This window comes from Falco rusticolus, chromosome 1, assembly GCF_015220075.1.
Source record: "Falco rusticolus isolate bFalRus1 chromosome 1, bFalRus1.pri, whole genome shotgun sequence".
In the NCBI taxonomy this organism is placed as follows: domain Eukaryota; kingdom Metazoa; phylum Chordata; class Aves; order Falconiformes; family Falconidae; genus Falco; species Falco rusticolus.
The window spans coordinates 29,498,861-29,515,633 of record NC_051187.1 but is presented as its reverse complement, the minus strand read 5'-3'; the positions used below and the strand labels follow the sequence as shown (position 1 = coordinate 29,515,633).

Sequence of the window (16,773 nt, the reverse complement as noted above, 5' to 3'; positions counted from 1 at the left end):
AATCAAATTCAGTATCATTTCAATGCTAAGTGTCTTCGTAGTATTTCTTAAAACCTCTAAACTTAGCACTATGGTGGACCTTCAAATTAATCTATTATTTTGGGGGGAAGAGGTAGAGGAAAGGCTACGCAGTTCCATATAAATACTTGAAAGGTAATAAATCACAGAATCACAGAATGGTTTGGGTTGGAAGGGACCTTCTAGTTGTACCCCCCTGCCCTGGGCAGGGACACCTTCCACTGGACCAGGCTGCTCCCAGCCCCATCCAACCTGGGCTTGAGCACTGCCAGGGATGGGGCATCCATAGCTGCTCTGGGCAACCTGTGCCCAGTGTCCCACCACCCTTGCAGTAAAGAATTTCTTCTCTATATCTAATTTAAATCTGCCCTCTTTTAGTTTCAAGCCATTACCCCATGTCCTATTACTACATTGGAAGTCCCTCCCGGCTTTCCTGCCAGCCTGTCAGGCACTGGGAGGTGCCGTAAGGTCTCCCTGATCCTTCTCTCCTCCAGCTGAACAGCCCCAGCTCTCCCAGCCTGTCCCCACAGCAGGGGGGCTCCAGCCCCTTGACCATCTCCGTGGCCTCCTCTGGATTCACTCCAGCAGGTCTGTGTCCTTATTTTGGGACCCCCAGATTATTTTAGATTCAGATCTAAAATATCTATTTTTTTCCTACTGTTTGCATACACTGGTAGAGTCAGGGAGAAAATCAATCAGATTATATGTAACAAGGTAAGGTGATAGATACCCCTCCAAAGCACTGGGAGCCTTTACAAAGCATCTGAATGCAGTAATGCAAGAGTTGTCCAAGGCGCCTGGGAGCACTTCAGACCCAGGTTTTGTTTTCTAGTCGTTCTGCAGCCTGTGGTTTGTTCCTCTGGGAGAGTGTTTTTAGCTGAGGAGGGGCTCAGCCTCTGGGGGGAATGCTCATTCCTTTGTGGCTTAATGTACATCCAGAGGAAACGCTGCAGGTTCCACTGGGCAAGGAAGGAGCTGGGCGCTGCATGCCTGTGGCTGCCCGCCTGGATGTGTCAGTAGCTAGAAAATTCTGGGACTTAGCAATATTTTCCTGTCCTGATTAACTCTTCTTGTTCTGGAATTTGTTGGAGGTAGAGTTGGCTTTATTTGGCATGGATTGACCATTCTGTGCTAAAACTGTGTTCTGTTCCAGGTTGGGAGCACAGCCATGCCTTACTGACTGCTGGGGACAGAATGAAGCCTGTGTTTGTGACAAAGCTTGACTGGGCTGTTGGGGACCTGGTTTGAATGCATTAGATATAGATGAGGCTAGACAACAGGAGACTGCAGAAATCTCGAGAGTTTGGGGGTTCTTCTAGCCCCTAGTGGAGGCAGTATTGTGAAAGTACACAAACAGGATTATAAATTGCAATTGGAAGAAGAGGGCCTACTTACTGGAGTTTGCAAGAGGAAATAAATCCGAGCCCATGGTTTCTTTTTCTCCTCTCACCAGAAAGAAAAATGTGTAATGAATGTCTTATGTCTGAAACACTGGGCTGGATTCATCAAAGGGAGTTAGTAATTACCAAATTGAGAGAATCATGAAGCGCTTTTCTAAATTTGAAAGGCTCATCAAGAATAGATCAGGAGCAGGCAAAATTAATAGTTATGAACTCATTTCCATAGAAATGGACTTATTAGCAAGCATGCCAGCTGCCTAAAATTATAAGGTCTTTTCCTTGTGCTTGCAGGAAATAATCTTTTTTTATAAAAGTAATTTTGACTTTTTATTTTTTATTGCTCCTCTAAACTAGGGTTTGGCAAAATCCTTCTAAACCAGGAAAAGACTTCACTGGACAATAGAAATATATAACTAAAAAGAGAAGAAAGATGTGGAAAGGAGAAGTGATTTCTCATCCTTGGATTCCATCAGACTCTTCCCAATAGGGCAAACTTATTTAAGAGAAAAATGGTACAAGTCTCAAGAAAAAGCTGAAAAGTCTTTATAGGATAAAGTTTGGTTTAGCAGGATTTAATGGCTGATAACAGCATGAGTTACAATCGTTGTCTTCTCTGCTAGTGGATTTTCCCACTGGTAGTGTTTTGTCTTCACCAGGCAGTTGCAGATCGACAGTAACTACAAAGACCAACATACTGGCCACTAGCTACAAATCAGAGTAAAAGCTGAAGATTTGCCATGGCAGGGTGGAACGACTCCTTTTAAAAAGCGTTATAGCGTGATGCTGCAGAGCCAAGAGAGAAATTTACTTACAGGTGTTGCGATGTGGATTTATCAGCCAATGGAGCTGGCATAAGTAAATGCTAACCTTTAAGGGTTTGATTATCGTTTAATTTATCTCTGGTTTTACTTTAGCAACCTCCATCAATTTCAGTGGAAAAAGGACGTGGTCTCCCACATGGTATTATAGAGGATGGTTAATAAATAGCAAGAATTATGAATACAGTACCAATCCTTCCACTAGGAAAGAAGCCTCTTTAGGGTAAGAGATATGGTGACCAGTAGGAAGGCAGTAGTCTGAGCAGGAAAGAAATTAACTTTTCAGGTTTTATCATGGGTTCGTTATAGTTGTAACCTGGGAAGAAACTTAGAACAAAGAAGGTGGATTAGTCCGTGGGGTACTCCGTGTCCCAGATACTGTAACACCTGGTGTTGTTTCAAGGCTGAATCTAAAGAGGAAAAAAGAGAGACCATAATTTTAGAGAAAATTCACTGACCTGCTGTTCCGAAGGTAACTGGAAACCTGCTGGTGAATAAAGGAGTCCAGAAAATTGAATAGCGGTTTGCTGAAGCTGTACACTCAGTGGAGGAACTCTGTAAGTGAAAGTGGTTAGAGACAGTAAGTCCCAACTCTTCCAGCAAAAGTCCAAATGAAAAGAAGTGGATCCTTCTTTAATCAAGGTTAATATGTCATGCTACATGATTTGCTTCTGAGACAAGGCAGGAAACATTTGTCCAGCCATGCTGTTTTTCCAGGCGATTATAAGGATTCTCTTTGGAACCAGGTCCTAGAAAGTCCTGGATCTTAGGAGACCTGGGAAGTCAGCTTTGCTTTAGTTCATACTTTTAGTTATAGCTGAGGAAGGTTTATGTATGTGAGTTGCTGCTTTTTTGTAGATGCACAGAGACTAATTTCTAATCCAGCAGTATATAACCATGTCTGCCTTTAAATGAAACATGTCTTTTATAGCTGTACAGCCGTGCTAAGGATGTGGTGAAGGTCTTTGCATACTTACAGGCACAAGAGTCATTTCACCCTCTGGCAATTACTTCAGCTTGCTGTATAGGCAAGACACACACAAGCTTTTCTTAGGGAGATGTGAGTCCCAGTCTGTCTTAAAAATACAAAACCACTATTGTGGTTAATTTTGGATGTGTAAAAAGAAAAGCAGGAAAGGAATAATTGAAGGCATGATGAACCTAGCTCAAAGAACTGCCAATCAGTGGTGCATGTGGAATGGATTTATCAGTGCACACTAACCTGACATTTTAAGTGGTGTATCTAATGCAAAACCCTCCATCAGTGGTTTTGTTCCGAATCTGAAACCACTCATGGCTGTTTTTGTGAGAGGCAACTATTGACTTGAACAGATTGAACCTGAATTGCAGATCTAAACATACCTTGACAGACCCGATATCTAGATCCATATTTAGTGTAAAGCTCATCTCTAAATTTTATTTTTGTGTTGTGAGCAAATTAATCGTATGTAATTTAGATAGAATAGACTGCCAGAAGTGATACGCAGAAAACTATGAAGTTGAGTACTCTGTCTTGGTGCCCACAGTGGTTATGTTCTTAACAGAATTGGTTTAATTGCATCCCTAGTATTGTGTAATAATATTTGTCTTAAGGGATTTTTGCTGATTGTCTGGTTGGCCACCCAAAAGATGCCTTAATAGGTTCTAGTTTTGCCTGGAGGTGGATATTATCTTCTGTCAGCAAGGAAAATATTTATCCTCCAGGCATTGAAGCATATGTTTGTGTTGTTTGTTGTCAGAAAGAAAACATGAAAATCAATAACTCCTGTTTAGATTTTTTTTCCTTTACAATGCATCTTCAAAAACATATGGCAAAACCAAATTCTGCCTCTGTGCAGTTGCAAAGAGGAAAAGGATGTTTTAAAGTCTCTGCTCTTTGTAGCAGCAGGCTAAAACTTCCTATAAACACAACTCATGGAGTCACTACTTTAGGGTAAGGACACACAAATAATGTACTGTGGGACAGGATGAGGATAAAATTGTGGAGGGCAGGTCATTACTGAGGATGCCTGCATGCACGGGAGACATCCCTAGATTGGGAACAATCTACCTCATGCTCGCAGGAAGAGCACATTCCAGTTAGAGTGACCTAAATATGCTGCGAGTTCAGCGTTTAACCTATTTTTTGAGCATATACCCTGAAACTTCAGCAATATTGACAACATCAGTTGTCTTTTCCATAGAATGTGGTTAAGCAATTGGCTCTGCAGTCAGGTTCGCTGCCTTTCCATCCCGCCTCTGTGTTTTGTAACTCCATCAGGTCTCCACACTGCAGGTGGCTGTCTGGGAAATGGGGCAGGAACTTGTATGCTGCTTTGTAAGGACCTTAATTTTTGTGGAAGTAAAGTGCTGGGTGAGCAAAGGTCTGTTTTCTAAATAGGTCCCTGCTATAGATATGCTGAGTGCTGTTGGTTCAATCTTGGTGTCTGTTTTCTTCTCTGTAACATGAAGATAAGATCTGTCTTTCTAACCCGAGGATTAATTATTAATATTTACAGTGTTGGACCAGAGGAGAGTGCTAACTGTTGGTTTTAATAAAAGAAGCAGAAGTAATTTTTAAATACTGTTCTGAATGCTATGCATTTACATCCATTTTTTACCTTTAAACTTTTATTTCCAGATGAGAAATACATAATGATCGCCATGTAATTACAAGTCTGCACCGCTGATAAGAATGTTGTCATGAATTGAAAATAAGGATAATCTACCCCTCATTTTTTTCTCATGTATAATTTCTTCAAATCCACTTTTTCATTGTGATAAAGACTAGTTTGGGTGTGAAGGACTTCCCCCTGCCCCACCCCACCCCACCCCACCCCACCCCAAGAGCTCACTTCTGATATAGCATGAGGGACGTCCAAGTATTCTGTTGTTTCAGAGCATCAGTATTTGCAGCAACAAAATTATAATAATGCTGTATTAAATGGTTTAGCAGTATCTGTGCAATGCAGTTCCCAGGCTTTGGGACTTTTCCTGTAAGTTCATTGTGATTATGGAGAATGAATGCCTGAGTTTAATGGAAAAAATGTCTCTATTTCAGGAAACTAAAAGATATAGTGTCACCTTATTCACAAATAGAGCTGTTGCCCAGTGTGTAGTTTTATTTAGGTTTCTGTCAGTGTCTTCAAGTCTGAATGTTGAATTTAATGGTAAATCTTCTGGTGAATAGAAAAGAGAAATCAAAAAACATTTTGTTATTAACACCCTACTGATATGGAAAATTTTGGGGTTTTTTTTCAGAGCAAATATGTCCTCCTACGAGATCCTGCAGATGGACTTTGAGGTCGACAACACTAGCAGCCTAGCAGGGGCCCAGCAGATTACCTGGCAGGTGGAATACCCTCGAGATGACTCTGTGAGCGAACTTGTGGTCTCCGAGATCTTTGTCAGCCGAACAATGTTTGTGGGAATTGTTCCTCTTGCGATGGTAAGAACCTGCTGCTGCTTCTTTTTGCTAAATGTTTCCGTTGATTCTCGTTAGTATTCAAGGGAATGTGAGCCATTTTATTATATGCTACTTCCTATGCACCTGCTGCAAGTGATTTAAATGCAAAAAATACATTTCAATAATATTTTATTTACCTGATATGCCATAATGGCTCCTTGGAAACCGTTTGAGTCTTTTGTGAAAATCTTTCACCGTTTGTGGATTATTGGCCTGGTACATGGTAATAGCTCCTTTGGAGCCATTGTCTTCTCGTGTATTAATGTGACTGCCATGCATGTGCTCTAAGGGTAAATGTTGAAATTAGTTGGGACATTTTCAATGAAATAAATTAGCATGCATGTGTGGGAAACTTCATTGCTAAACCAAACAACTGGACTGTTTTCTGCTTTGCTTTTTCCCAAAGAGCCACACAGTCTAGTGAGCTGCAAAGTGTCAGTTTACTGGAAGGTCCACTTTGAGTTACAGAGAAAGGACAAAGTACTTTTGAAGGTGTAGGTGTTGGCCACATTTTCCAGGTAGGGTTTCAGGTATATGTGTGCAGAAAGCTTGAAGCTGGTGGTTTATTTAAAAAATGAAAATATCTCCTTCTAAACTCAAATGCACCTTTTCTAGGAGGGACCTTTAGCTTTCGTTTGGTGGAGGTTTTAGTACTAGAGTTTTAAGCTTACGCATGACAAATGATTTCAGTGGGGATATTCTGGTGTAAAACTAAAGAAATGGCTGGAGACCCTGGATGTTGCACCAGTTCCCTCAGAAATACTCTGGTGATTTTTATTTACTTTCTCATGAACATTTGCCCTTCCTTTCTAAGTCGGTCTGTGCTGGTTTTCTTTCTATTATACGTGATAACCAATAAATATTGGCATTTTCCTATGCATGACTACTGGCTTCTCCTACAAGGACAGAAGCAAGGAAAGATGCTTGAAAAGGTAATCAAGACCCTAAGTAATTTTAATTTCCAGTTCCTGCTGCCAAAGGCTACACTTACTAGCAGCCTGGTTGATAGAGGGCAAATTCTGTGCAGAAAAGTCAACAGTGAATTTTCTTCTAGTGCTTTTTTTTTTAAAAGCATGTAGGAGATGAAACAAAATTGTAATTGTGTAGATGGAATATCATCAAGTAGTAATGATGAATCGGGTATAATAATGACAGAATGTGGTGCACAAACAGTCTTGCACATAGCATTGCCAGTTTCAAATGGATAGCATGGAGTTCGTGCTGTGCACATCACCACAAATAGAAAAGCGAATCCAACCCAGAAGCCCATTGTGAATGTTGGATCAGAGCTTTCCTCCTGTCTCTGCCAGGGTTTTGCCGGGGTTTTACTTCATCTCTTTGCAGTTATGGCAGATGTTGGCCACTTCATCTGTCTCTAAATGTCCTTGGACAAAATCTGAGGCTGAACCTATATTCAAAGTGGAGCTAATCTAATCTCTGACACTTTGTCATTGTAAACTAACCATGGAGTAAAGGAATAAGCTTCTTTTGTGAATTTATGACCTTAATCCTTAAATGGGGGTCTCATGTGGGCTATTACTTCACTGTTGCATGTGAGCATCCTTGACTGGCTTGGCCTAAGGCTGACAGGAGAATTGATGGCATTTCTTTCCCTTATGTTTGCCAGTTTGCAGTGCTGCTTCATTTAACAGTCACTAACTGGTGAAGGTTCTGGCACTGCATCGCCCAGTCAGGAGCAAAAAATAATCACTCTATGCATCATCCCATGTTGTTCAGAGAAACATGTTCCCGAGGCCCAGATTTCCTGATGGAACTAAATGCATTTTAATGTTCATTCCTCTTCGAGATTTGCCTGGCTCATTGGTAGAGCAGCCTCCCTCTGAGTGCAGGTGGTATCTGTAAAGGAGAGTTTTGTCATCTCCTGGACCTTGCTCCCCCAGCAGAGCACCACAGAAGGGCCCAGAAACCAGTGTGTTTCCATGCCTTTGCATTGAATAGAAGTTACTCGCTGTTCATTTTTGGTGTAGCCACTCTTTCGTTGTAAATATTGAATATTTATAGAAGAAAACATAGATTTCCTTGGAGAGTTTAAGGTTTGAGCAAAACATTCGGTCCTTGATTTGCAGGTGTGAAAGTTTTGATGGGATAACCAAAACCTCGTAGTGTTTCAGTGGTAATGACACCATCATTTGCAAGAAGAAATGCAGCTCAGTGTCACGAAGAGAAAAACTTCTTTCCAGTAAGATGACTGAGGTGGATTTGTTAAGGGCTTAGCGGAGCAGAAATTAGCTGTGAAATCCTGCAAAACAAAAATGAACTTTAATGTGTGGATCTCTTTCTATAGGCCACTTTGGTTCTTTTAATCAAAAGACATCCTCTTCCATATGGTTTGGAATATAACAGTTTTGTTGCTGCAGTTGGTCACAAGTTTATCTTTGTTTTCCATGCTACTTTCTTAAACAAACAGGAGAAAATCGAAAGAGCTCCCAGATAATTTATCCTGTCAGTGCATTGTGGTGACTCTGGAGATAGCAATGAGGATATTTTTCTCATTACTAGCTTGCTTTTTTTTTGTAGATAAAGATATGGGAGACTGCGTGGTAACATTTGAATAACAGCCTGATGAAAAGAGCTGATTTTTTGCTTTAGTGAGCTTATGAAGCCCTTAACATCAATTCTCATGTTCTTAACATTTACATTTGGTAGCAAGCTTGAAATGCTTTTTTTTTAATTTCTTTTTTTTTTTTTTTTGGTTGGGTTTTTTTTTTGCTTTTGGGTATTTCTAAGTGAAGATACAACTGCTTTTTTGCACATTATGTAGCAAAAAATAGCTCCTTATTAGCAGGCAATCTTGCTATAATTAATTGATATTGCAGATTATTTCTGGCTAGTCCTTTGGTACCAAATCAGCAGTGCTTTAAAGAGCACTGTTTTTTGATGCACAGAAGGAAGCGGGGCCAGGGAGATCCTACAGGTGGTAGCACCCATGAGCCATGCTCTGTCCTTGCTCCTGAGATGAGGTTATCTAACATAACTTTGTGAATGAACATTATGATAAACTGCAATGCCTATACACTGTGGCTAAAAAGGAAGAGGTTGTTAAGCCTTGATAGGAACATTAGGAAGGAACTGGGAACTTGATAGCTTGTGAGCAAAGTAGAAATATTTAATGTAGCAAAACCAGCGCTTCTTCCTTCTGTATGGTAACTGTAAAAATACTGTGGGTTTCTTGAGTGTGTGTGCATGTGTATTTTTTGGAAGAGGAATTAAATACAGTCTTGCAACACTGGGAATTCCTCCCAAACTTTCCATTTTAATTTGAATGATCCTCCATATAATAAATCTCAGTGTTCTGTATGGCCAAATTCAGTGCGTTCAAAATATATAAATAAATAAGACATTTGCACTAAGGAGAGAAAATAAACCAAACATATTGAAAGAGAGCCTGCTTTGTGCATCATCTGACAGTTCTCTCCAGATCCTTGAGCTCCTTCTAATTGAAACATCCAGTTTCAACAACTGCACAGAGCCAGACAGGTGGGATTTCTAAAGGAACTACATCCAGATGGAAACAGCACAGTCCAGTGATTTAGGATTTGCTTTCTGAAAGTCTTGTCTCTGCTTCTGAGTGAGCAATGCAGATGCTGTGCACAGTGGGAAAGTGCACAGAGAGGATGCCTTGGGAATGCAGATCATCCCTAACTGACATGGCAAAGAAAAGAGAAAATATCAAGATGGGTGATCAGAGTTGCATGCAGCCCACACCTCTCAGGAGATGATGTGGATAACGGCTGTGATAACCCTCCTGCTGCTGTAAGGGTCAGCTTTCTTTGTGAAGTTTTTCTTATGGCTCTGCCTGTAAATCAGATGCCTGGTGAGAGGCTGCAGCCCTGTAGCACCTATTATAGGGGGACATAGTGGGGGACGCTCTCATGAAGCTATACTGTCATTTCCATCATTCCCAGCTGTTGAGAAGGGTGTGGAAAAGGAACTGACCCAGTCTGTGTGCGTACAGCCGAAGTCGTAGGGGAAAACCCATTTGGTTTTACTTGGGGAATGTTTTGAGATGTGAAGGCACATGAAAGGGTAGACTGTATCTTTCATGTGCCTCCCCTCAGAAAACTCCCAACACACACACACCCCACACCCCCCATTTTTGTTTAGTCCAAACGTGGCCGTATTACCTCTTGGTCAGTGACTAGAGCACCAGTTCAAAATCCACTCAGAGTGCAAAGTGCTTACTGTCTCGCTGGCACTGTTTGGAGTCTCACATATGATCTGGTCCCAGATGGTGTTGCTGTGTGCATTTTACACCATTTTGGAAACAGATTGATTGTTTTCTGTAGTATTCAATGTGACTTATGCTGAGATGATCAGACAGGTTTCTGGGCCTCACATACCTATCCTACCTAGCCTTTGTTTTACAAACTAACTGATCTCCCAAAGTGCTTATAGCAATAGCTTGTGTTTTGTTCCTGTAGATGAGGCTAGACTGGGAGATTCACCCTTCTGAGCAGGAAAATTGGATGTATATGTAAATGTCCTCTTATATTTCTGTAGAGGTATGGAAATATATGTATCAAGATAAGGTGTCATAAGATACCGAGATGTAAGTATGCAGGGAGATACATGATTCTTAGTTTTTTCCAGACTGCTTTAGAAGTGGTCAGTGAAGTTTTTTGCACAACAGGCTGAGAAAACAGAAAGCTCGAAACATGGCAACCTGTGAAATCCCTCGGGATGCTGGTGTTTTCACCCTGGGAGCTGTGCAGCTGGGCTCCTGATAGGGGGGCAGAATGAAAACTGCCTCTGTCTGTGTATTCCTCTATAAGTATGACTTTGCAAGTAATTTGAAATTCATTTTCTGTGAACTGTGGCACATAGAACACATGAAGATGCATTGCCCTGTAGCTGCTCGAGCATTTTCTGATAGTTAAAAGGGACTGGATAGGGCTGCTTACATAGGGAAAATGAATAAATAAATAAAAAAATGCTAATTCCTAAAATCTCCGTGCAAATTAACAAATTATTTTTTTCCTTAAGTACTCGATTATTATTTAGTATTTATGTAGTGTTTTATATTTTCAGAACACTTCAGAGACATTAATTAATCAGACCTGAATAAACCAAGCTTGATGAGAACGGGAAATTAAATGGAAATTAAGTCACTCTTATTCAGTTTTACATGTTTCTCGATGATTTTTAAGTCACTTTTCATATTCCTAAAGGTACTTTTAAAAGCACTTAAAAAAAATATCCTACAATACTATTGCTTATTATCTCTAAAAACTGTTTTGGTTAGAAAAGAGGTAGAATTTATACCGTCAAGAACTAATGACAGCACAGATGAGTGGCTTTGAAGAATGTAAATGCTGTTTTATCACCTAAAGCTGTGCATAACTATTTAAGCCGATTTAATTCAGGTAAAAATGCATGGATGGAAGGTTTACTCCCTTAATTTGAAGCTTGTTTAGAAGACAGAATATTTTCCTTCTGGAGGTTTCTTTGGAGGAGATTGGAAGGAATATCTACTTTTATCTAAGTTTTTGTCATAAGCTTCTAAGATACAAAACTGTTGAGAAATTTTACCTATAGAAAATGAATGTGACTGAAGCCCATACGGAGGTCGCTAATTTGGAGATGGCGTGCAGGTTTACAGCTTGAGCATTTCTGCAGCATCCTCTTGCAAGATACTAACATGTACCTAAATACCTTTGAGGATCTGGACCCGGCTGCTCAGTTTAATGTTCCACAATGCACTGCGTGTCATATGAAATGTCAGCTGCTTTGCCTCTATAGGCTTATCTTGTTTTCTTTTTGATTAAAAATGTCTCTGATAATTGATTCTTCCAACATCTGGTGTACAAATTAACATGTGGAACTAATGTCCCCAAAAGTAGAAAGGTGATCCATTTTCATCATGTTGAGTAGAATAGCAGCTCAAGGTGAGGAACTGGAACACAATCACATTTGAAGCTCTTTTTGGTTCCACTGTTTTGTTAGGTTACTGAGTATCAGGAAAAGAATCTGCCTTCTGATACTACAATTACTGACTATAAACACTGCAGGTGATTATTTTAAAGTAAGTTTTATGGCATTGAAGTAGGATGTGAGCTGTGAATCTGGTTATGTCTAGTGCATCAGAAGGTGTGTTTTAGGCATCCAGCAGACCTGTCAGAACATTGTAGAGCGGGATCTAAACTAGATGCCTTGATTTGTCTTAACATAATAATCTCATGATGTAATAATCTTGCAAAGTAGAAGTCTATGTCCTGCTAATTATAGAAATTGATAGCACAGATAAATCTGTTCTATCCAGTGGTGATACAGTTCTCACAGTTATCTGTCTTGGTCTAAATAGACATAACTTGCAACTTCTATAATTATGGAAAGTTGCTGGTAGCAAGGTAGTCAGTGGAGTCTGACAGCTCCTGGCGTACAAGAAACAAACACTTCACCAGCTTTAGGACTGTCATCCAGGTTACTGTCACAAATAAATGTGATTGGATTAATCTGTTATCTAACTAACAGCTGGGGGAAAAAAAAGAAAAGAAAAGGAAAAATCCAGGTCTTTTAGAGAGTTTCTAGGCAACCAGGAACTTAGTCAAAGTAAAGAACAAGACATTGAAGAGATGTATTTTAGCTGGTTTTTATAAAAAGGGCTCCAGCTGAGGCTGAAGGCTTGAGGAACAATAGGTTTAATAATAGACAAATACCTGGAATTCTCTTCTTATCTAGGAAAACGATGGCTTGGTCTGTGACTGGCTGTGCTGGTGTTTTAGATATACGTGCTACGGATCCTTTAGTGTATAGTAATAGAATTGTAAATCCCAGGCTGTCATTATTCTAGAGTGTTTTTCAAATGCAACAATCAATATTTCACCAGTACTCTGAGCCCCTCAGCCTGAAACATTTCTGTATGTCCTACAAGTATTTAATCTATGTCATCAGAAATCTTGTTTCCTCCAAAAAATATAATCTATTTGTTGACTAATGGTTTACTAATGTTGTGAATCACTTAGAACCACAGATGGCTGTATATACTTTAGTTTAGTGAGTTTTTTTCAAATGGGAGGCTGAATAATAGCATCTCCAGTTGCTGCTAGCAAACATACTGACAAGAACACCTGGAAAAACCATCCTTAAAGATGCCCATTTCTCTAACTCAGATTGAAAGCGGATTGCTGAATGCGCTTTGTTTATTTGTTTTAGAAAAGCAGAAAGACAAGGAGAGGGTTTCTTGGTTGTTGTTTGTGGGTTTTTTGTTGGGTTTTTTTTTGGGGGGGGTGTTGGTGTTGGTGGGTTTTTTTTGCTGTACTGCTTTGGCTGCTGAATATGCAGTAGGGAAAAGGAGGGTAAATGCAGCATGGGGTGAATGCCACCAAATCCTCATTTGCAGAGGAGGTGGCATGGCCTTGTGCTCTTATTCATGGAGCATCCACTGCTGTCATATTATATCTTTCTCAGTAAGGGTTGCATGCCTTTTCAGTTTAAAGATTCAAATAAAAATGTAAAATATATTTGCGGGAAGATTTTCCAAACCTGACTGACTAAATAAAACCCTTGTCTAAATTTGGGTTTGTCTGCCCTGCATAAAGGAGCCAGGACTGGGGTGCCGGGGTTGTGCTAGGCATGCTGGCACGTGCCTGGAGAGCAGCAGTTCCCGTGAAGCGCTCCAGCCAGCTGAGCCCGTGGCACAAACTCAAGACACATCCACGTGCAGCCACATCCAGCTGTGGTCTGCAGTGGTTCTCCATGCTGAGCGATGTGACCCTCTCGTCAAATAAGCAGTCATTCTCAAGTTTGTAAATCCTGTGTTCCCTGGTATTACTTTTCTTGTTTTGTAGCTTTTGTCTGTGAGTCTGCTGAGAGTATGTCCTGTTCCATTATTCAGATTCTGCCACAGATTTCATTCATGATGATTCTTGTGCACTTCTTTGGGGAAAAGATTTTTCTCTGTGCATTCATTTTAATGCAGTACAAGTTAAAAGATGTCTGAAGTAATGTGAATTTGAGTGTCCATGTTCCTACATAGAACACTGTTGAATCCAGCTATCAAAAAGAGAGCATTTAAAACAGTAAAAAAACCCCTAACTTTAAAGAATTTACTTTTCCTGCAGAAATATTTTTTGCTAATGGCAATATAACTTATATTCAGACACCAATTAAAGGAGCGTATTGACTCCAGGATAGAAATTTACCCAGACTTAGAGAGAAGCTTACCTTCACCTTAAACTAAAATAAGAAAATGTCAAGCTTTAGCAGCCTCTTTTCTTCGCTCTCTCTGGGGTCAGTTATAAAACCCCAGAACACTTAATTCTGGAGTGTCAAAAATACCAGAATAAGATCAGTCATTTCTAGCAAACCCAGATAATTTGCATATTTTTTAGAGGTTGGTTAAAATGTATTTACATGCAAAATGTCCCTTATGTGTTTATCCTTGCACTTGATGTTTATTTCTTACTTGGATTCCAATTTTGACCTTTGACCTGCCAATTCCCTTTAAATTATATAAAGCATCTCCATTCTACTTTGCTTGAACATGATTTTGTCATTCACACAACTCACCATTTCACAGGAAAAATATTTAGAAGTAAATTCAATATAGAGTATGTCTTCATCCCAGAAATATCAGGGCTTATCAAGATTTTTTAAAAAGAAAAACGGAATCTATGACTCCCAGATCACAGATTTCAGTGTGAATTTTAACATTAATTGATGGGAGCAGGACTGAAGCCTTGAGCTTCCCTAAAGCCCCACACTGGAAGGATTGATTTTAAACTCCAAGCAAATTAACTACTGTAGTGAGAGTACAGAATAAGAAAAAAGAAATTCTTCTTTTATGTTATTATATTTCCCATGCCTATAGCAAGTGTTTTATGTCTCCGTAGCAGAGATAGTATCTTTTGCAATTATTACCATCTTCAAATTAATTGTCATAGAGAATTTAAATGGTTTTGTTTTGTAAGGCTATTCTGACAACCACAGGGTGAATTTTATGGAGAAAGATGAAATTATAAAAGATTTCTTGAAGCATATTAGCCGAAATACAAACCACTGAGGGTTTTATTAACTTTGATCCAGGGAAAGACTTTGACTCTGAAATATGCTGGAAGAGAAGTGTTGGGAGCACATGTCGTGAGGAAAGCCCACATGGGCTTCGCTCTGCCTGAACAAAGCCAGGAGATTTCAACATGCTGTGTGAACAGACACTCAGAACAGCTATTTTGGATTGATCAAAATTGTTTAACAGTGGAAAAACATTTTTCCTTGTAGAACTAAGGTGTTTGATTAAACTTGATTAAAGGTGTAAATTTTTAATTTTGGAAAAAAGCTTTTTTCTTAAGTGAGGATGTCCCATTCAGAATATGGCAGAGTAGGACCATTTCGACAATGACAGCCTTCTTTCCCAGTGTTCTTCTGAAAATAAAATTCCAGCCAAATCTCCTCAATTTCATGAAGTGTTTCAATTTTAACTCCACTGTATTTTCCAAAGGATATCACATTTTTTTTTCTCTTTCATTCTCATTCTGGGCATCTGAACTAGGTTTTGGAATTGCTCAGTGTGAACCATTATCCCTTTTTTCCTCTGCTTGGTTAAACATACTCTGCCATTTAATTTCGAGAGTAAAAAAGAAAGAAAGAAACCAAAAGAGAATTTGCTATTGGTGGGACAAAAATAATGGCATTTTGAATGTTTCCATGAAAGCAATGTGACATGACAAATTTTAAGAAGCTCTGTGAATACTATTAATATTTATGATGCACTCAAGAAAACAGCTATTGTGTGCCACATCCATCAAAGATAAGGATTGTATTCAACTGTGTTGGATGATAAACATTGAATGACAATAGCTAGAGATTATATGAGGGATTTCATACTCATGTTTTATGCCTGCTTGAGTAAAAGCACCGTGTTATTCTACTGTGAACCAGTAATTTTCCTTCATGAAATTAGATACACTTGCTGATACTTGTTACAACCCTAGTCCAAAATAGTAATGAATATGCAGGGAGTGCTGATGCCAAGTGCTTCAGAGATCCTTTGCAAGCTACCCAGGATCAAGTCCTAAAGGCAGCATTTTCTGCTAATCCTCCTCTTGGAAAGCACTCTGAAGCTTACCAAACTGTAGTGATTTGACCATGTATTGCTAGTTGTTTGCAGTTTGGATGCATGCTAACGAGTACCCCATGAAACAAGGCCATTCCAGCACAGCAAGCTGGCTTTCTCTTTTAAAAAAATCCATCTCTCCACCACCAGGAGTGGGGCAGAATTGCCTGTGCTGTGGGAACGCCTCCTCTGATTCCACACTGGCATCTGTCTTTAGATAACATGTCCACTAACGTCCTAAGTCTGGCATTGCTTTTCTTCATTGTCATCGCTGTAAAAAACAGTTTTGGAACTAATACATGATCATCCAGGCAAGCAACTGCTGGAGAGAGGTAAAGGGGACATCTCTCCCCACTCTTGCTCTTAAACACTGCACATCTCCTCCCTGTGCCATGTGACCATGCCTGGCAAGCTCATGGTCTCATCCTCCTGCACTCCTGGTTGATGCTGTGTCCACTTCTCTGATTAATCTCTTCAACACAGAGGCTACATGCATTGCCACGTCCACGTTTTTTCTGCCCTGCCTTTTTATTAAAAGTGTGATGCTCTAGAGGTACTTCTTTCTGAAGATTAGACTAATGATGCCTGAATTCTGCATTGCACATCCCCATCTTTGGAAAGAAAAGGTAATTCTGAGTTGATTGACAAATACCTGTAGCATCTTTGGTCAGGTGTTTCTAAATAAAGCTGTTATTTGGAAGAATCTACAGGCTGTTCATATATCAAGGGTAGGAGGACGTCCAGGTATTCTTGCAGCCAGCGTGATCTCAGGTCTCTTTGATCCATGTGGAGAGCTACTATTCTTAGAAAACCCTCTCCAAGGATGCACAGGCACTAAATTCTTGTTAGATGGAAGTGGTTCCAATAATAAACGTGCAGAGGAATATGCTAAGAGGTGCTCTTCCGCTGAGCTGATAGGGCTGTGCTGACTCTGGAGGGCTGTTTAGTTACCTCTGTACCTTTGGGGTTGCTGCTTCTATCTTTATGAAAAAATTGCTGATGGGAGTTCAGTGCAAGCTG

At 39.9% G+C, this 16,773-nt stretch overlaps 1 protein-coding gene across 1 annotated transcript in view; it reads left to right on the top strand.

The window, feature by feature from the left end:
* TMEM132B (transmembrane protein 132B) overlaps window positions 1-16,773 on the top strand; it is a 258,293-nt gene that overhangs the window by 169,658 nt on the left and 71,862 nt on the right. Inside the window, exon 4 of the mRNA XM_037375321.1 lies at window positions 5,477-5,663. Within this exon, the coding sequence (XP_037231218.1) occupies window positions 5,477-5,663 (187 nt within the window). The remainder of the gene's footprint in view (window positions 1-5,476; window positions 5,664-16,773) is intronic.